This window comes from Haliotis asinina, chromosome 11 (genome assembly GCF_037392515.1).
Source record: "Haliotis asinina isolate JCU_RB_2024 chromosome 11, JCU_Hal_asi_v2, whole genome shotgun sequence".
NCBI classification, from domain to species: domain Eukaryota; kingdom Metazoa; phylum Mollusca; class Gastropoda; order Lepetellida; family Haliotidae; genus Haliotis; species Haliotis asinina.
The window spans coordinates 44830497-44852350 of NC_090290.1; the positions used below are offsets into that span (position 1 = coordinate 44830497).

The 21854-nt window shown below is 42.5% G+C and overlaps 2 protein-coding genes across 2 annotated transcripts; both read right to left on the reverse strand.

The window, feature by feature from the left end:
• Nucleotides 1-267: 267 nt before the first annotated feature.
• Nucleotides 268-7525, reverse strand: LOC137255462 (uncharacterized). The gene is made up of 4 exons (XM_067792898.1): nt 7301-7525; nt 1157-1273; nt 862-1044; nt 268-526 (listed from the first exon to the last, which is right to left on the reverse strand). The coding sequence occupies exons 1-4, from the start codon at nt 7523-7525 to the stop codon at nt 350-352; spliced, it is 702 nt and encodes a 233-aa protein (XP_067648999.1). The 3' UTR covers nt 268-349.
• Nucleotides 7526-10821: 3296 nt separating this feature from the next.
• LOC137256128 (inhibin beta A chain-like) lies at nt 10822-19703 on the reverse strand. Its single transcript, XM_067793832.1, has 3 exons — nt 19500-19703; nt 17868-18191; nt 10822-12849 (listed from the first exon to the last, which is right to left on the reverse strand). Exons 2-3 carry the CDS (start codon nt 18175-18177, stop codon nt 12017-12019), a joined length of 1143 nt encoding a protein of 380 aa, XP_067649933.1. The 5' UTR covers nt 18178-18191; nt 19500-19703; the 3' UTR covers nt 10822-12016.
• Nucleotides 19704-21854: the final 2151 nt, after the last annotated feature.

Consider the following 21854-nt stretch of genomic DNA (forward strand, 5'->3'; position numbering starts at 1 on the left):
CACTTAAAGTTGACAAGGATTTACACCCGGTCACAGTTGGGTTCGATCCCGACACCTCCAGCTCGCCGTATCACCAGCACGGCGCCTTAGACAGCTCACCCATCATGTCCCCATCAATCACTGGTTTGTTCCTTCCAGACTGTCATTTACATACAAGGGTAGGGAGGCTTAGTGATTATCGCTTTCGCTCGTCACGTGGGCACGATATGTGAGACCCATTTCTAATCAACTACCCCTATGAAAACCCAAGAGAAGTAATACAAATGATAACACAACACAGCTTTATTGTCCAAAATTATGATTGATATTGACTCTGTATATTCGACATGTGTGTCTTATATGTGATCGGTCAAGCATCTTTGTCGGTTGGACAGTAGGGACATCCGGGACAGTCCTTGTCGGACACGTGAATCGTGGACGTCTTGTATGCCACATCACACGGTGCCGGCTGTTTGCAGAGAACCATCGGACATTGGTTGAGTTGGAAGACGCCCCCCGGTAGAAGCTGCTTCTTCTTCAGGATTATCTTAAACAGAGTGAGTGAGTGAGTGAGTGAGTGGGCGAGTGAGTGGGTGAACGACTGAGTGAGTGGTTCGGTGAGTGAGTGGATGGGTGAATGGGTGAGCGGGTGAGTGGGTGAGTGAGTGGGTGTAAATGTCTGTATCACACGTGCATTTTACGTGAGTGAGTGGGTTTACCGCCTTTTTTTAAAGCGTTGATTCAGTTTTCTGGACAGTCATGTGGAAGAGGTATTGGTGATATAACGTTCTCTCACTCACTCAGATTCATTCACTTCCACTCACTCCTCTGCTTTCAACCGACCGCCTATTCGCTCTCTTACTCACTCACTCATTCACTCACCGAGCCATCAAGATGACCTCCGGTGGGACACGTCGGACAACCGGTGCAGTTGAGGCCGTTGATCATGAAGTGGCTGTAGGTGTAGGGTACACTACACTGTCCGGGGTTCATGCACATGTACATGGGGCACGTGCGCAGAAGGTCCTTGTGGACAAACAGGGGTTGCTGCGTGGCTAGCTGGACCTGTGAACATGGACAGATGAACTTGATAATGTGTAATTCATAAGTCGTGAATGACTTTTACGACTTGGGAGTTTGATTGTTTCGGAAAACAGTGTGTTTTGTGTTGGCGTACGTCTGATTGGTCCATGGAACACTGGTCACAGCCGCGACATCTCACGCCGTCATGGTCGTAGTAGGTGGGGACGGTGTTCTTGCAGAACCCCACAAATGGACATGGCAGTCGAGGGCACTGTAAAATAGACAAATAGTGAGATGATGACTTTAAAGCGATCTTTTATGTTACTATGGTGGGGAAAATGTAAGTGGGTTTAGTTTTAAACCGCATTTAGCAATATTCCAGAAGTATCACTGTAGGGAACACCAGAAAAGAGCTTCACACATTGTACCCGGGTCTTTGGCGTGACGAGCCAACGCTTTACCCTTAGGCTACCCAACTTCCCCTGGGGCATCCGAGGTCATGACGTATACGTGCAGCTGGGTTTAAAGTTACGTTTAAGTTAATTGTACATATACAACAACGTGCGTGTGTCTGGAGTAATGTGTGTCGGTTTATTAAAATATTGGCCGACTGAGATACCATGCATCAGATCGACATGATTGTCCCACGCAGACACAATGTACCTACTACGTGCAGAGATATCCTTCTTTATATAGTGTCAATGGCAATTACCAGGAATGGTAACAATAATTAACATTTTTACCCTTTTCCTCTGTCGCAGCTTCATATAATGCTATGTTCACACTATCATGATTCACGCCACGATTGAAATCGTGGTCTTAATCGCGGACTGTTCGTGGAGATCCTTTCAGATCTCGTCAGATCTCGTCAGACCTCGAGGTCAGTCGTGGCAATAATGTTGATCGAAGAAAAATTTTGGACGCTTAAAAAATTCTACGATTAACATGACTATTTTTCAGTCGTGATCATCGCATCAAATCGTATTGCATTGTAACAATGCGCAACATATCCAAAATCGTGGTGATCGGAATCAACCGTTGTCAAAACAAACACCACAATGATTGCGGGTTGCAGTGTTCACTTTGTAGAAGTTCAAGAAAAGGTGGAGTCCAGGATCAGTCATGCTGTTTCTATACCCGCCGGTGTCCAGTCGTAGCTCAAATCGTGATCACTCTCGATCGTGATTGTGAAAGACATCGCGACCACAATCGTATCCCACCGCAACCGAGTGCATCGGTTCATGATGGACGCATTCGTAACTACTCGTCTCTTTCCGTGACAAGTGGTTACGAAAGAGATCCGGCTTACCGGAATGACACGAGTAATTACGAATGAGAACGTACCGACTCGCATCACTTCGTATCGAAATTTGAAGTTTCATAGATGTTCCAAGATCAGCTACGAATGGCCAATCGTGGTCTTCGTAACGACAGTGAGAACCTAGCATAACATCCTACCATGTTAAGATTTTATTCTGTAGATATTTTAGTTTAATCGATATCCAGCCAGGGGAGATAACCGAATCAGCTCTTCTCGTACGCACAAACACATGGTCGGAAAACGGGGTTAAAACAGGGGGCAGCCTTTCCGCGCATTTGTAACATTGCCTTTAATTGCACAAAGAATACAAATGAACCAATGGAAAGAACGATAACAATTAAAGCTAGACACACGTTTTCAGTATTTGAGGAATGTGACTTCAAATGTTGATTTTGTGAAGGTGAAAACTTCCGAACTTAAAAAAAACAACATATTTATGCAAAGCGCACATGTCTGTAAAAATTTTAATAGTTAGAAGAAATATTCACCTTCGAATTGCACCTAGTAATTGTATTTGTTGAACAACGTATTGATGTCAAAAAAGATGGAAACATTTTTCTTTGGGCTGCCTGTTACCTAGCAACACGAGTATTACGTAGCTATACTCACAGTGACGTCAACCGCACCTATATAAAAACAGAATGACAGTTTTTGATCTATAATTCCGAATTCGCATGTAAGGCAATAAATTAATGCCTTGGTCACTCTTGGCGTCATTCGTCAACAACAGTGGTGACAAATGTGTGTGTCCTGGCTAAATTCGATCTTAAAAGGGATCTGTCGGGGTCTGGTGGTCAGGTAGCTGAATTGTTGACACGTGGCATCGTATTCCAGGTGCGCACATCTATGCTCATGATATCAATCACTAGATTGTCTGGTGTATTGCTGTCTGATCCATATAGTTTGAATGATGCTGAATGTGATATTAAACAATATACACAACAGCAGAGGAGTATACGATACAGTGAATAATGAACGGAGAGTGGTCTTGACAATAAGTGCAGAAAGGTTCTCGATTCGGGGAGCGTGCTACGTTAAGTAACAGACAAATACATCAGGGAGTGTTACGCTACATTTTATGTACGTTTCTTGTTGCCTCCAACCCAAATCCCCCAACCGCCTGTAAAATCTAAGCACTTGGGATATCGCCCCGTTGACCAAACACACCAGTAGCATTGCGTAAGTGAGGGAGGGAGTTTAGTTTTATGCTGCACTCAGCAATATTTCTTCTGCTAGTAGTATATGGTGGAGGTCTGAAAATAATCGAGCCTGGAAAAGACATTCCAGTGATCAACAGCATTGGCATCGATCTGCGCAAACTGGGATACGGTGACATGTGTTAACTAAGGCAATGAGCCTTTCCACCCCTTAGTCGCGTCTTACGACAAGCATGGGTTAACTACAGAAGACTAGTTCTCAGTCGGACCTTCTGTGTCAACAACAGGAGAACGGCCAGTTTCGATTATCCGCCGACACAAGGGGTTCGGGAAAAGGATAACCGTTGTCCTTGTAGCACCCATCAGCTACACCATGCTACACCATGTAAATACGTAACGTAAGTACGTAACGTAAGTACGTAACGTAAGTGCGTAACGTAAGGGCGTAAGTGCGTAGCAATACCGATGTGAATGAAGTTGCCTTTGAAAGCGTACTTGACATTGATCTTCATAAATGGCAAACAAGGAGCGGGCTATCTCTCCACGCCCACAGTTAGGACACAACTGTTGTTATTCGTGGTCAGTTTTTACGTAAGTCCATTCAGTTAGTAAAGGTATGCTTAATGTCCAGCCACTAAGCATGTGCATTAGTGACTGGTTACTAGTGACTGACGTTGATCCTTTCATTATATCGCGTTAAGACCCGTCTGTAACGGTATATACCTTGGTGTCAGTTGTTTGCGCTACTAGCCCCTGTGGTTTTGACATCCCATACGACGCTAACAGGTTATAATATAACAGCATTTATTTTCAACATTGCAATAATTTTGAAGTTTCCGGAAAAAGAGGTTTTAATGTGTTGCAGAAACGTTGAACTTGGATAGAACATGTACATATGCATTTAAAACATATATTTCTACAGGAATACGGCTGCGCGTTTATTTAATGGTACCTTCAGTAAAACCGATGCGGTATAGTGACTGAGTATGGTTTTACGCCGCTTTTAGCAATATTCCAGCAATGTCACGGTGGGAGACGCCAGAAATGGGTTTCACACATATTGCAGCCATGTGGGGAATCGTACCCGATTCTCCAGCGTGACGAGTGAACGCTTTAACCACTAGGCTAGCCCCTCACCCGTGAGGCGGTATAACAGACATTAAACCACACAACGGTACCGGCGGTTTAAAGGGGAACTAGGGCGAGGTAAGGAGGATGCTGGTTCGAAAGAAAATTTGTTTTTCGTGGTTTCATGAAGGAGTTACACGAGACTGTAGAGAAATATTTGGGCACTCACCGACAGCGACACCGAGAGCGAAAATAACAAGTGAGTGCAGCATAGCAAAGAGAATGAGATACTGGACAGTGGATCTGGGCGATGATAAGCTAGAACAGGTGCCCTTTGATGTGAGCCGACAGGTGTGCTTAGTAGGTCAGAACACACACCTTTGATTAACATGCCCCAACAAAACACGAACACTACCTACAATGTTTAAAGTGCGTTGGGGGTAGCCTTGTGACTGAAGCTTTGGCTCGTCATGCCCCAGACCCAGGTTCGATTCCCAACATGGGTACAATCACTGAAACCCATTTTTGGTGTCTCCCCGCCTTGATGTTACTGGAATATTGCTAAAAGATTCTTAAAAGTAAACTCACCCACTCATTAAAATGTATAAACCAGTTTCTGCCCTGAAGCCACGTTGCAATTTAATCAACTTATCCAGTCCCCTGTTCTGGACAATAGGGGCTTAAAGACATTCAGAAGACCGTTTCTCCTAGAAAATAGCTTCAAATGAACAAACCTCACCGTCTCGAAATCCGTACACATTTCGAAGGTTGTTTAACGCTGCAACATTCAATATCTGTGATCGGTCTGTTGTGATCGAGTCTGGTACGAACTATCCAGTGATTAACATGGTGGGTATCGAAACTGGACCAAACAATCCAGTCATCAACGGCATCAACATCGGTCTACGCAGCTGAATTACAGTGGCATGTGTCGACCAACTCTGCGAGCCTGACCACTCGAACACGTTATAGTCGCCTTTTACGAGAGGCATGGGTTAGGCTAAATAGAAAAAGTGAAATGTTTCTCGGGCATAGGCGCGTCACTTTCATTTGTGCGCGTAACAATTTTTTACTGTCATTTAAAAAAAATAATGTTGACTTGGTCGCGTCCCGATCATCCATTTTGTCCACTCTAAGAATGAGTGTCTATAAGAACGGGTGAACCTACAGCCCATTAACACGTCATAACTTCCCAACCTGTGTTTCTGAGGAAAAAAGAATAAAAACGTGTTCCTCCCTCGTCACTTTTTTCTATCAAAACTTAAAAATAAAGTTCTACCGCCCTCGTCACAAATTGTGCCCGAGAAACATTTAACCTCTTTTGTGCAAATTTATCGAAGATCGATTCTCCGATCTTCACGGGGCAATAACAAGGAAGCAAACAAAGAACTGATGTTCATGATATTAATCACAGGATTGTCTGCATTGTCACATACGTATATCTAAAATATTGCTGATTGAAGCGTTGAACAAAACGAAAAATCAATGAATACACACAGCCCCTTACCGTGTACAGGTCGCTGCGTGTAAACAAACATGGAACGAGGCGTTAAACACGTTTTAGATGGCCTATGCCTTTCCATTTGGAAGAGGAGTTTCTTGATCGTGGTTCGAATCACACATTTCCTGTCCATGCGGTTTCGCGGTCTTGGTTTACGTTTAGCATTGGTGCAGATGCTCTACTGTCACTCCTTCAAGTAACACAAGATGGCGCTGAAACAGACACAACACATTAGGACGACATTTGTTGTGTTGTGGAGACAGGGTCTGGCCACAGAGCTGGGTGCCGATCCACATTGCGTTGTTAACGTTACGGTCTGTAGTAACTCTGTAGTTTACGATAAGCTTACGAATGTAGCGCAATCGATCTGCGCAATTGGGAACCAATGACATGTGTCAACCAAGTCAGCGAGCCTGACCACCCAATCCCGTTAATCGCCTCTCACGACAAGCATAGTCACCTTTTATGGCAAGAATGGGTTGCTGAAGACATATTCTACCCCGGATCTTCACGGGTCCACGTGAGGTCGGAAAGACAGTACTTGTTACCCTGGCGCGGCTTTAAGGGGATAAAACATGAACTGGTCACAAGGAGTCAGTATGATGTGTCGAGTCAGTATGATGTGTTTTGTTAGGATATCAGTGCAAGCAGCAACGTATTATTCAGCCCGACAAAACCGAAATTGCCCGGGCAAGACATGCACATACACATGCACACGCACACGCACACGCACACAGACACATTCAAGCATGCATGTATAAATACTATGATCTTGAAGCCCATGTCATTACAGATTTCACCCACTCTCCAAAAACGTATACTATCCCCAAAAAAGAAACGCACTGGCGACTTGGATTTTTCAAAATCTATTCATTACCTGTTGTGTGCAAACAATCGTCAAATCGTCAAAATATGTTGATAAAAGCGATTTTACACAATTGCACATGTGAAAAATCGATTTTACCTGAAAATGTTGATTTTGATGAGATTTCTTACAAGGATTAGAACGAGATCGCCACAACGCAACAGAGATCACCAAAAGCTGAAATTGTCTAGCACTAAAACCAAATTCAGATTAATTTCAGAAACTGGCATTCGTTTTGAAAGAGTTTCAGGGTCAAATGACTGCGACACGGAACATCGCCATTGAAAGAATGTACGCTGGAGATTACCAATCTTCTGTTTCCAGGCGTCTGAATGTTCTGAGCAAAATATCACGGCTAACAGCTCGTTGCAACCAAACAGGTGTACCAAATGACTGTCTTCGTACAGACAGACTTTCAGTTTCCACTGTAGTCCAAGATCAGTACATCCCGCAACTACAGTTGTGTGATCGTACCGCTGCGGGTGAGAGAACAGCAGCCAGGGTGCCTGGACTCCAGAGGATATCCGGGCAAACTGTACGGAACAGGTTGAAAGAGATTGGTCTTGAGAGCCAGGAAACCCGACGTCGGGGTCGTGATTGGTCGTCACCATCGCGTCCAACGTATCCGTTTTCTAAAGTATTCACTTCGTTGTATAGACATTTCCTTCTTCTAAACTGGTGTAAAATTTCATGCACTAAAGTCTATTTGTGGACGGGTTATACATGTTTGAAAATGCATTTTCGCAGATTTCTCGTCTATGCGTTTCTTGTTCTGGACAGTATACATGAGGTAGTGGGGTAGCCTGGTGGTAGAAGCATCCGCCCACCTCGCGGGTTCGATTCCTCACATGGGCATGATGCGTGATGCCCATTTCCGGTCTCCCCAACCTTGACATTGCTGGAATATTGCTAGAAGCGGCAATACTCACCCTCTAAAAAACGAAGTGTTGAATAATGTTCCTCAGAACTCAGCTGCAAAAAATATTAATACTATGACTGCGCAAATAAATGGTTTACCGGCATTAACCGGTTCAGAAATGAAAACGATACGTATTGCGATACGCTGATTGAAAACCGCTATTTTGACATGCATTCAGAGAGATTGGAAAGCTCTGAATATTTTTATTTTTCAAATCGTTCGTCTCCCCTTTTCTTAATTTGTGGCAAATATTATTTAAATTTTTATTTTGCCATGATTAAAAGTTTTTACTAAAGAATAATCAACCGTAATGATTTTATTGTGCTTTTGCTTTGTAAATCAAACATGAATTCGATCATAGTTTTTTGTTGCTAAAACAAATCTTGAAAAATATTGCAACACCTATCGCAATATATGCTTCCTCATCGTAATGTATCGCAATATGAAAATTCCCTGCAATACCATTCCCTAGCCAATACTGAGAATGAATTATAAAAGCAATTATAAATTATAACTTACCTCAAGCCCTTAAGGGGCGGTGGAGCTTAATGGTTAAAGCGTTTGCTCGTAACACCGAAGATCAGGGTTCGATTCTCCACATGGGTAAAATGTGTGAAACTCATTTCTGGCGTTCCCCGCCGTGATAATGCTGAATATTGCTTGAAACGCCGTAAAACCAAACTCACTCACTCAAGCTCTGAACATATGGCCCTGCGGAGCGATATTTCACCACTGGGTAATCGTAATCTGGACTACTTTAAAAGTGACACAACACAAAGTTATAGACAGTGCACTGGTGCATGGGACTATTTCGGGGCGTCAGGTTTTGTATCTTATTCAGTGACCCGGAAGTTGAAGAATACATTGAGATTGCACCAAATAAATTCGATAACAATCATCCTGAATATAGACAATTCTAAGAAACATACACACGACCCATCTACGATGTAGACAGACATTTGGCTACTCGTCGAGCAAAACATGTTTTTACTTCCAAAAACGTCCTTTTTCCGCCATTTCTACACAAGAATAACTTCAGACATGAAGATTTATAAGAATGGTTGGTTTAACAGCTGGGAGTTGGTACGAGGGTTCAGGAAAGCAAACCTAGACACTGTCTGCAGTAATTTGGGACGGAACTGCGAACCAACCGGTTTGCAGCCTGATCGCACCTCAAGGCACATGCGCAAATTTTTCATTCACAACTTCTCACGGCCCGAATAGCTAGAAAAATATTACTACGCGCATGGCATGTCACGCAGTTCTGGATCCAATTCCTCCGCAAATGAATAAGGAGCACGTCTCGGCAAAAATCCAAAGTCTGGCGTTCCGATTCTGTGGGTGTCTTCAGTCAGACACACTTTTCCACATCAAACGAATATCCCGTTAGTTTTCTTGTCTTTCCTTTAAGTACGGACACATCGCCCCCCCCACAATCATTTCAGGCCTGGTTCGGTAATGGCGGATTGTTTAACGGGTGCAATTTACCAGTTTGAGACACGACTAAAAACCCTCTGTTGTTGAGACTAGGTGCCTCCGGTGCCAAGTAAACATGCCTGTTTGTACTTTAGGAACATATTTGCAACAGTTAGATTAAAGTTTTGCTTCTCGTGACAAATGAGAGCTCACTCATCTAAGTCATCGCTCTAAGACTGGCAATGCAGTTCTAGAATTTGTTACACAAAGTTTGTTTTAACACAGCTTTCAACAGTGTAAGCATTCATTATATGCCGCTGTGTGAGTGTGATGGTTATCGAATGGTGTGGGTGACATTGGTCGCCCTAGCGTCTAAGGCGGAAGAATTCGATGAGTTGTCTCCCTTGAGTTCTTTCGTGAATTCAAACCCAGTTTATCTGCTCCTAGGGCTGCCAACGCCATACGTCCATTTCATATGATTACACTACTACACCACATCAACCACTACACCACACCAACCACTACACCACACAATCCACTACACCACAACAACCTCTACACTACACCACACCAGCCACTACACTACACCAACCACTACACTACACCGGTCACTACACCACACCAACCACCACACCACACCAACCTGTATACCACACCAGCCATCACACCACACCAGCCACTACACTACACCAACCGCTACACCACACCAGCCACTACACCACATCAGCCTCTACGCCACATCAACCACAATACCACACCAACCTCTACACCAACCGCTATACCACACCAGCCACTACACCACACCACACCAACCTCTACACCACACCAACCACCACATCAACCTCTACACTACACCGGCCACTACACCACATCAGCCACTACAGTACACCAACCACTACACCACACCACACCAACCTCTACACCAACCGCTATACCACACCAGCCACTACACCACACCACACCAACCTCTACACCACACCAACCACCACATCAACCTCTACACTACACCGGCCACTACACCACACAAGCCACTACACTACACCAACCTCTACACCACACCAGCCACTACATTACACCAACCACTACACCACACCAGCCACTACCCTAAACCAACCACTACACCACACCACACCATACCAACCTCTACACCAGACCAACTACCACACAACACTAACTACAGCACACCAACCACTACAGCACACCACACCGACCACTACAGCACACCAACCACTACACCACACCGACCACCACACCCCAACAGCCACTACACCACACCAACCTGTACACCACACCACTCCAACCTCTACACCACACCAACGACGACACCACGCCAGCCACTACACCACACCACACCAACCTCTACACCATACCAACCTCCTCACCACACCAACCACCACACCACTCCAACCACTTCACCACACCATCCACAACACCACACCAACCTCTACATCACAGCATCTACTACACCACATCAACTCCGCCACACCAACCACTACACAACTACACCACACCAACCTCCTCACCACACCAACCACTTCACCATTCCACTAGGCACTCAATGAATGACTGAGATAAAACTTAAATCTTTTATTACAAATTACGCTCGAGTATTAAAGGGCGACAGAACACGTCAGCAGTCTACAGAAACCATTACAGAACAAGGAAATAAACCACCACACATGCTATTACTGAACGTTTGACTTGAGGTAGAAAAAATACAACTACAGATCACTTAGAAAATATATATGGTCATAAGAAAATACCAGTTGCAACGACACGGTAAATCTACAAGACAGGCTGGTACAATCAAAACCTACCCAGGGCAACCGTCTGACAAAGGTTAATACAGATCTTGTGGTTTTTTTCAGTCGTAAAATACCTGGTGGGCATATTGACTATTATCGGATAGAAACTACAGCGCCATTACTGACGTCATCGGTGATTGACAATAGATTTCGTGAATACACATTGGATTGGTATTATATGAGTTAAATATCATTCATTCGAAAAATTTTACAGGTGCTTGGAAAGGTGATTGAAACATGTCTGTACATCGTCACGGCAAGAATACAAAAATTGACGTACTTATGTAAACGGGGACGTTGTCCGGTCAAAATGGCAGATCTCGTCATTTGGAGTCAGGTTATGCTAAAATGTTTTCTCAGCTCTTTCTTTACGATGTGGATAAATCTAGAATGAATATAATTTCCCAAAAAATAATTTCCCAATTTTTTCATTTCAATAAATTCTAAGTTCAGATTAGATGTGAAAAACGAATAAAAATTGTTAAGGATTGTCTCCCTTCAAAATCTGCATACTTTCACAATCGGTCACACATAATTTGGTCACCAGTTTGTTAAATTAACATTTGAAAAACACACAGTCTGAAATATGACTATGAGACAGACCTACGTCGAAATGGGCGTCATTTCATAATCTCACTGACCTGTGATTGAGCTGCAGGTAGATATTATAGTCAGCTATATCCCCATCAAAACAATATGGTTTCAGTTGCCAACAGCCCTTTAGTCACACGTGATCTCAAAACAAGAAAAAAAAAAGACTCTTTCAGTTTATATATCAATACGCACAACACAAAGACAGAGCCAAATACCCAATGTTGTTCACCGGGTAATCCCTCCATATACTGAAAGTAGATATAATTAAACGCATTTCGGATTAACAAATCCCTTTGATTTAATCCTCGAAGTTGCGTCTTTGTTCAGGTGTTTATAAAACAATTATATAAATTAGGGAAATATTTAGATTAAACACACCCGCAGTTCCCGTCAACCAAATTCGGTATGGTTCTTCGGACAATCACGTTTATCCTTTCGTAGTAGACTACGGTAAGTGGTTCAGAAGATGTAGGTCGGCACGTCACTTCCTGATTGGTGGAATTACGACCACGTGACGCTTGATTTGAGGTCACGACATGCGGAGTGGACGTATCGCATCCGCCGTCACATGTTGACGTTGTAAAGCCCGGGGGATACAATATCCAGTTGTCCCATCCTATCTCACGGAAATCGACGTACATTTGTCTGGTGCAACAGTGAGAAACGTTGGCGGATGAGCAGTCGTCAAGGTTACGTCGGGGTCGCGTGGAGACCTGGGGTTTGGTGTACACCACGAGGAAAGGTCGCGTGTGGCTCAGACGTCGTTTCTTGGACTTCCGCCGTTTCCCGATTTTGTTTTTCTTGGCGTTTTTCTTGTAGAGAAGATCAAGACTCAAACTTTGTTTACACCTCTTACATGTCACCTTCAGTAAAATTGTCTTATTTCCGGAATTCAAGTCTCGCTCAACAGAAGACTGCGGTATGTGAAGTTTTAGCCATTTCGTTTTCCTAATACTTGCCTTGAGAAGGGTGACCCTGCGGAAGCGCTTCCGCTTCCGGTCAAAGTGTCGAATCAGCAGTTTTATTTTCCTCTGTGAATTGTTTTTCTTCCTGGATTTGTTAGACTTCGGAGGCTTCACGTCGCCACCGGACTTCTTCGTTTTTATCCGAATAAAAAGGCTAGCACTTTTAACCTGGATGGGAGAGCCGTTTCCGTTTCCGTTTAACTGGAACTGAAGCGTGTTTTTGTCTTCCAGCGATTCTGAAACGAAATCAAAGATATTCAATCTTCGTGAAAAAGAACTAACTTTAAATTTCCGCTGATCTATGTTCACAAGTTGTTTGACCCAATTGTCATGGTGGATTTACATAAATTGGGATATATTGAACTGTATATAATAGTGACTGGCAAATACTGCTACAACAATGGTGATGATAATTAGTACTAGAACAAAATGTGCTAAACACTATAATCGTGTACTCGCTGGAATATTGCTCAAAGTGGTGTAAACCTCATTCTGTCAAAGTACATTTTCTAAACCGTCAGTAGACTGCCATTTCCCTGTCTGTCAAGTGACAGGTCAAGAGAGAGATTGCAACCACATCATAACGGGTACCCATTTACTGCAAGGTGAACAAAGTCACTTGCCAAAGGAAACACCACATGCAACATGTCCTTTCAATATGGGTCCACTCTTGTGTGTGTTCAAAGTACAATTTCTAAACGGTCAATAAAATCAGCGTATAATGGTATTTCATTGTTATATCTCTTGAGAGCATGCAACCAAATCTGCCTATAAGGCGACAGATTACAATCCCATGTGGTACCCATTTACAGCTGGGTGAAGAAAGCTACCAAGGAAACACCACATGTAAAATGTGCTTTCAGTATGGGTCAAATTAGCAGGGAAACAATCAGGAGATATGAGGGTATATAATGCCACTCAAAGAAAAACAATCAGGAGGCAAACGTTTGAACGCGTCACCCATCCACCTACCCTCAGCCGACAGCGTTCAGCAACTTTGTTGAACTTAACACAACATTGCGAGAATTCCATTAAGTTCAAGTCTTACCAAAAATGTAATCGCACATACCCAGCCTCTATCTTGAAACTGGGATCTCTGTGTCGCGCTTATCCATAGGAATGCAAAATATATAGATACATTTTATTAACCCTTAATAAATCTGGAAGAATCTTAAAAGTAAACCCCAGATTAGATATCCTCAAGTCAAGATACTCCCCCGCAAAGGTATTCAGTATTTCAGGCGGTAGTATATTACGGGCAAAATCTGAACGATGACTTCACATTAACAGCTAACCTTACGATAGCACTGTCGACTTCCTTCAGTTACTGAATCAACCGAATTGTAAAAGGTCAAATTTAGTTGCCTGTGTGCCTAAACATATGTGAGTCTGAGTGAGTTTAGTTTTATGCCGCACTTAGAACTACTCCAGCTATGTTGCGGTATAAATATATACCTATAAAAATATCTGACGCTCTGAGGTTTCAGCGAAAAACAGGGTTGTGGTAGTTTAAGTTACAGATAAAACACGACACTGATACTTTTGTTGACAAATCTCTCGTTTAAACGTTTTTAAAGTCTTTGAACCTAAACTAACATGACCTACTTTAAAAACCTAAACCTCGCTTTAGGTTTTACAAATAAAATGTAAAACGTCGCAGTAGAGCCGACATTAAAATATAAAGCTTTACAGTAGGTCTTACAGTTGAAACATATAACTTCTTTGTTGGTCTTACATTTGTAAAGTAAATTGTACAGACACCAGGGACGATCCAGACATCAGGGAAGATACAGACAGCTTTCTTACAATCATGAACAATACAGACAGATATCTTACACAGACTCTAGGGACAATACAGACAGGTGTCGTACTGACACCAGGGACAGTACAGACAGATATCGTACACACACCAGGGATGAAGTAGAGATATTGTACAGACACACGGGAAAATACAGACAGCTATCGCATAGACACCAGGCACAATACAGACACCAGACACAATACAAACAGATATCGTATAGACACCAGGGACAACACAGACAGATATCGTATAGACACCGGGGACAATACCGACAGATACGGTATAGACACCAGGGACAACACATACAGATATCGTATAGACACCAGGGACAACACATACAGATATCGTATAGACAGCAGGGACAATACAGACAGTTATCGTATAGACACCGGGGACAATACCGACAGATACGGTATAGACACCAGGGACAACACATACAGATATCGTATAGACACCAGGGACAACACATACAGATATCGTATAGACAGCAGGGACAATACAGAAAGATATTGTATAGACACCAGGGACAATATAGACAGATATCGTATAGACACCAGGAACAATACAGAAATATATCGTAAAGACACCAGGGACAATATAGACAGATATCGTATAGACAGCAGGGACAATATAGACAGATATCATACTGAGACACCAGGGACCAATACAATACACCAATTCATACACATACTTTACACAGACACCAAGTATAGTCCAGACTGATATCTTACACAGACACAAGGGACAATCCATACGGATATCGTGTATACATTAGGGAAATATAGACAGATATCGTATAGACAGCAGGGAACAATACATACAGATACTGTACACAGACCCCAGGGGCAATCCAGACAGATATCGTGTAGACATTAGGGACAATACAGACACGCAGCGACGATCCAGAAAGATGTCTTACACAGACACGAGGGTAATCAAAACAGATATTGTACACAGACACGAGGGTAATCTAAACAGAGAGCGCACACTGACACGAGGGTAATCTAAACAGACATCGTACACAGACACGACGGTAATCAAAACAGATATTGTGCACAGACTCGAGGGTAATTTAAACAGACATCGTACACTGACACGAGGGTAATCTATACAGACATCAAACACAGCGACAATCCTGACAGACAGCATACACTGACTCGAGGGTAATCTATACAGATATCAAACACAGACGCCTGGGACGATCACCATTTGGCGCTCGTAAGTAACGTACAGGTTTTTGGAAGACCTGTGTTAATGGCCCAATATACTTCATTCTGTCTGTAGTCCGTTTGGCTCAAAAGCCGAAGGATGAATTGCAATCGTCCACATATATCGTAGACAGATATCGTACACAGATACCAGGGACAATGCAGACAGATACTATATAGACACCAAGGACATAACAGACAATATCGTACACAGACACCAGGGACAATACGGACAGATATTGTATAGACACCCAGGACAACATAGATAATATCATACTAAGACACCAGGGACAATACAGGCAGATACTATATAGACGCCAAGGACAATATACACAATATCGTACTCAGACACCAAGGACAATACAGGCAGATACTGTACACAAACACCAAGGACAGCCCAGACAGATATACAGACACCAGGAATATTGACACAATTCACCGTTTGTTTAACCGCCATATAGCTGGAATATTGCTGAGTGCGGTGTAAAACTTCACTCACTTAACCGTTTGTTTAAAGGGGGAGTGCAGAGAAAGTGACAGCCAGGTGTGAGAGAAAGAATGGAGACAACACAGCACAGGTTAATGAAAAAATAACAGCTTTGTCGGCACTTGTCCACGTGCTTCGCGAACACCTGGCTGTCCCTTTCTTTGCATTCCTCCCTCGGAACAAACAGTGAACTGAATCAAAATATTAATGATAACTGTTAAATAACTTTTTTATTTTTAGAAGCAAAATTTCAAAAATCCTCACAGGGTTGGTATAATATTTCCAATATGATCAGCGTTCCACTGAGTATGCTAGTTTAATAGTTATCGAGTTAGATTGCAATCAACCAGTCCGTTTTGAGCCATACGGACTGTAGTTGAATTAAACTATAATGAGAGTTGGTTACTTGAAAATATACAAATATCACAAAACGATAGAAGACGGATCATACTGTGAGATAATGGTTCAACATAAGGTGTACATCGAATGCGGAAACAGCCGAGTATCCGTGAGAGCATGAGGTCGGTCTCCCCAGCTAGTTATAAACAGGAACGCACAGGTTACGCAAACGGCGGCATTGGGTGAGTGACGTCAGTTTAACGCCGCTTTCAACAATAGGCCAGTAATACTCATATTGATGATAGCTTGAGAAAACTGCCAAGCGATGAACGTCACAGATTACTCTGTGTGAAACCCACAAATCACAGATAAAAAATCAGCGAATCTGCGACAAAAGAGTGATCGTTTCTTTCCAGTTCACACATACTAAGACGGAGAATAAATGGCACTGTGAAGCGCAGTGCAGATTTGCTTCCCCTGTATCTCACTGGGTTCGAATCCCGGTTTTCCCAAAACGATGACATGTGTCAACCAAGTCAGCTAGTCTGACCACCCGATCTCGTTAGTCGCCTCTTACGACAAGCATAGTCACCTTTTATGGCAAGCATGGGTTGCTGAAGGCCTATTCTACCCCGGGACCTTCACGGGCCTTACGACAAACCTGGGTTGCTGAAGACCAGTGTACGGAAGTGTTTCCAAAATTTGCGAGCCAGTCTGACCAGCTATGCCTGAAAGGTCTCAAAATAATTTACTGGCCCGAAGTCTGAATGTAGAAACTAAACAAAAGACAACAAAAAAACCCAAAAAACAAATAAGAATGAGATATTGTCGACACGACAGTGGTTTCATCATAAAGCTGATAATATTATCAAGAGTTTTATCAGGCCATTATTTTGCATGATTTAAAAGTGTTTTACATCCTGGCAAGTCGGAGAGAGTGACATATTTAAAAAATGAGACCATGAAAATTCGCTCGCCAGTCGGGCCAGTGACTGTGGAGACTTACTGGCCCGACTGGAGTTTTGTTAGCCACGGGCTAGCCGGCCAGTAGCTTTTTCGCACTCGGCTGACGACCGATTCTAACCCGGATCTTCACGGGTCTTTTCATACAGCGCAATCAGGGAAATAGGTCGTCTGAGGCGCAGCAATTAGCTGTACATAGCTGCGTCCGTTAGAAACACCTGAATCATCCGATCGTGGATTTGAATCCCAGATTCTCTCCAACTGTGTTTCAAGGTTTGTCAGCGCCATAGTTATGTTCGTGGGTTTCACCAAAATGGTAAGGATTACTTCGGCCTTTTCTCTGACATAAAACATACACTCAGTGACAGAATACTTGAATTATACAGAATAGAGAATAAAAGCGGCGTAAAATGACACTCATAAATGAATATTAATAACAATCATCATCATACTTACTAGCTGGTTCCGAAAACAGGATGACAGCTAAATGTTCCGGATATTCAAAGTTTGGGTTCTGGCCTGGCATTACCGCTTTGTGGAGTTGTGACAGAGCCTTCTGCACCGTTGGCCGAGTTACGCCTTTTGGTAATGTAGGCACACCGTCAAGGTGAAGGCCATCTAATATTCTGGCCTTGACCTGTTGAAGTTGATGAAGTCGTTTTAAACTTTGGTAACTGATTTCCAGTGCTTCGTCTAAAACTACTGGCCTGGCAACTAGTAACAAGACCATCGCAGCTAGTAGGTGGCCTTGAGGCGACCTATCCATCTCGTCGGGTGAGTCTGAAAAATGAAATCACACTGATACCGTATGCTCCTGGTTGCTATAAAGATGGGAAACTTTTCATTTTAAAATCAGTCCTTTTGGGATCATTCGTCTCTGTGAAAGTTGTTGCGGTTTGTCCTTTCAAGGTAATGCATGAATCCAGTTTACGAAGCGACCCGTCGAACGCATGTCGTCATCACAAGTACCTGAATATATCACCCGCCTTGGATGCCAATTGGAACAGATTTTGAAACATTTGCATTTTCGAAAGAATCAAGCACGCTGCCCTGTAATTCACTATTGAGGACCGTTATCATTTATTCGCTTTCTAGTTGTGAGTGCCTGTGATCATCAATTATATATGACCTCATCGTTGATCCCTCGCCCGTAATAGTGTTACTAGGCGTCTGGTTAATACTATCTGTGCGGCAGGCGACTGTTGACGACGATTTCTACACAGTGGCCTTGCTCGCTAGCACGGAAGTTACTGCCGTGAGCGATCACAAGATCAGTGACTCATAGTCGGGGTTGAAATAATTCGATTTCAGTTCCTTGATTCCTGTTTTCATGAATAATGAGTATATTCAGAGAGAAAATCCGATTTTCGATGCAAACTTTCAATTGGAAAACTTGTGGGTTGATTACTCACAGAAAGTCAGTTAGCGCCTTGGAGGCGAATGTTTCTTTGTAGAAAATGTTTTTAACGGCTTGTCACCCTTCAAAGGAAAGAGTTAAAGTTTTTTGCTGCCTGTAGAGTGCTGATTGTTTATAAACTGACAATATTTTTGACGCTGACGTAACCGCGCGCCCTGTTCTTGAGAATGCTTTAACGTACGGGAGACGTGTATCAATGGAAGCGGTTATTATTGGAAGAATCAAAGGAGGCAGTATCGCTATTCAGTGACAGTTTTCAAAATGTAGCTTATATTATAACATATCATATTTTCGATATCAAATGTAATTTTCGGACAAAAGTAAAATCGTGTTGTTAGTAGATATATTTCCATATATTCAGTCTACCATTTGTTACGAAATCGAACAACAAAATCTTTTGTAAGACATTTCATTACAAATATTTGACTGTGAAAAAGCGCAGCTATCAACTTCAAGTGTCAACATTTCAAAAACTTTTTAAAAAGTGTCATGAAGACAACAAACAAAATGTACTGAATTATTTGAACTAATTATTTCTGACAAAATGTGACTAAGAAAAGTATCATAGGTATTACAATATTCTTAAATATGAAGCATTTAAATAAGTTAATAATAATATTCATCATACATCTTAACCCTGAAAGGAAGATTATTTTTTCTTTTTCGCTTACCTTAAGTTTTAGAAACGTCGCTCTTGACGAGTTTTGGTACCTGTCGCCATTGCAGCTTATAGTGGCTGCACTGTGTTGAATCCTGTCAGTGGCTGTCTCTGTGTGGAACGATTCTGAGAAGAGCTACTTGTCTCACTTGAAATAATATTGCATTGTTTCACAGAAGGAAAAGTTTTAATATCGGACACGGTAGATAAACGGCTCGGCAATATTGGAAAGAAGCCAGATTCAAAATGGCCGTCAGACATCGTCTGCTTGTTTTGTCAAGAGGCCAAAAGGGCGCGAAACAGTGGCGTAGTGATGCCGTTAGATGTAGACAGATGATTGGTTTGGGGGAGATAGACCCGTGTCTGTTGGTTTTCGTATTGTCTGCACAATTCACGCCAACTCAAGGTAGGAAGCTTGGTATAGTTAGCCATTAATTGGTACGGAGTGGACGTCTGGTCTGAAAATGCCACTTGTCAGAAACAGAGGATGAATGTAAGCTTAGTGATGGAAATTTGACTTGAGTATTTCTGAACGGTTACTTCATCGCCGTATAGTAATATTGATCGGGTGCGGAGATTTGTAAGTTCCAAAACGTATCAAAGGAGCTGACCAGTGGTGTACGCTCTGGCTCAAGACAAGACGGTAGTCTCCCACGTGTTTGGTGCCCACACCATCGTTGTAAAGAGGAACCGATAAACGCTGAGTGTAACATAAATATTCGTGTTACTTGGACTTTAACTATCTTCGTGTGTTAACATTGTCTGTTCGAGTCAAGATAAGACAGGGCAGCATACCAAGCTTTGCCAGTAATTTGAGGAGGAACCCCTTCTCACACGATCGTCTTCCGCCCACCCTAACGTTATCCTCGTATACCCTAATGTCGCCCCTCACAAAAGCGTCGTCCTTTCGTACAGGAGTTGTCTTCTCACACAAGTGAAATCTTATTTCCACAAATGACGCCACTATTGACATCAACCTCCCCATTCACATCAAGATAACAAGAAGATATTCTCATGCAGAAACAAAAAAGAAGAATGCATTCTTGCAGAAAGAATAACAAATATATGTGCATGTTGAAATAATAACAAACATATATGTTTTTGTTGAAAAAAATATGATATAAGTGTTCTTGTTGAAATACCAATATATAAATACCAAATATGTCCGTGGGGGTCCGGATTAGAAGATTGGCCTTCAGTAACCCATGCCTGTCGTAGGAGGCGACTAACGGGATCGGGTGGTCAGGCTCGCTGACTTGGCTGACACATGTCATCGGTTCCCAGTTGCGCAGACTGATGCTCATGCTGTTGATCACTGGATTATCTGGTCCAGACTTTACAAACCGCCTCTATATAGCTGGAATATTGATGAGCACTCACTCACTCAATACTAAATATATGTTGAAAAACTTACAAAGTGATGTTCTTGTTGAAAGTAAAACAAAGAGATATTTTTGTGGAATGAATAACAATAATATGGTTTTACTCGGTGAATTGACAATAACTTCTTTTACTGGCATTAAAATTTGGAGTATTAAGGATTAGATATGTGGATGGTCAATGTCTTTATTACAATTAGAACGAGGTTCTAACACCGTTATCAATACAAAGGTATACGGATGATCACCATCAGCCGCGACGTTTCGCTGTCTGTTATGTCTGTTGATGGCAATGTTAGATCCTTCACGGAAAGGTCAAATTTACCGTAACAGAGTAGAAGCCGTTTATACATATATTACCTACGAGAAGCAAACATACTGGCGTTCATATTTTTCATACGATGCCCCAGGGCAAAATATCGCTTTGTCATTGTAACGTGATGTCATGAACAATGCTATGACGCCACGTTTCTTCTACGAGTATGACGTTATGTTCTACATGCGGTTTATGTTTGAAAGTAGATTTGGGTTTATTTTTCTCAATTTGACGACTTTGGTAACAAACAGAATTTTAGATGTACATCTATATATCACACCCTTGTGGAAAGTTACCGCAAACTTGACTTCACCAAAAACGTGATACATACAGGCATGTATGTGAGATGTATTTACTTAACAAACGAAATCGTTTTCAGAAAAGTTGACTGAAAATGCATTGTAATGCTGGTCTTGTATATACCGCATGTCATTAAGAAAGATGTCAGGGGGAAAGGATGAAAATTAAAAATGACACAAACCAGAGTTTATTCAAAATACACGTAAAGAGTCACATAATGAGACAGATGTCAGGGGGTACGTCATCAATAGCGAGTGTTAACAACATGGGCACCCATACACGTCCACACACGTCTCCTCATTGACGTCATTGAAGTCCAAAAGAATCTGTTCAGGTTCCTGCCTGTTCGCTAGGCGCCGTACACGATCCTGAC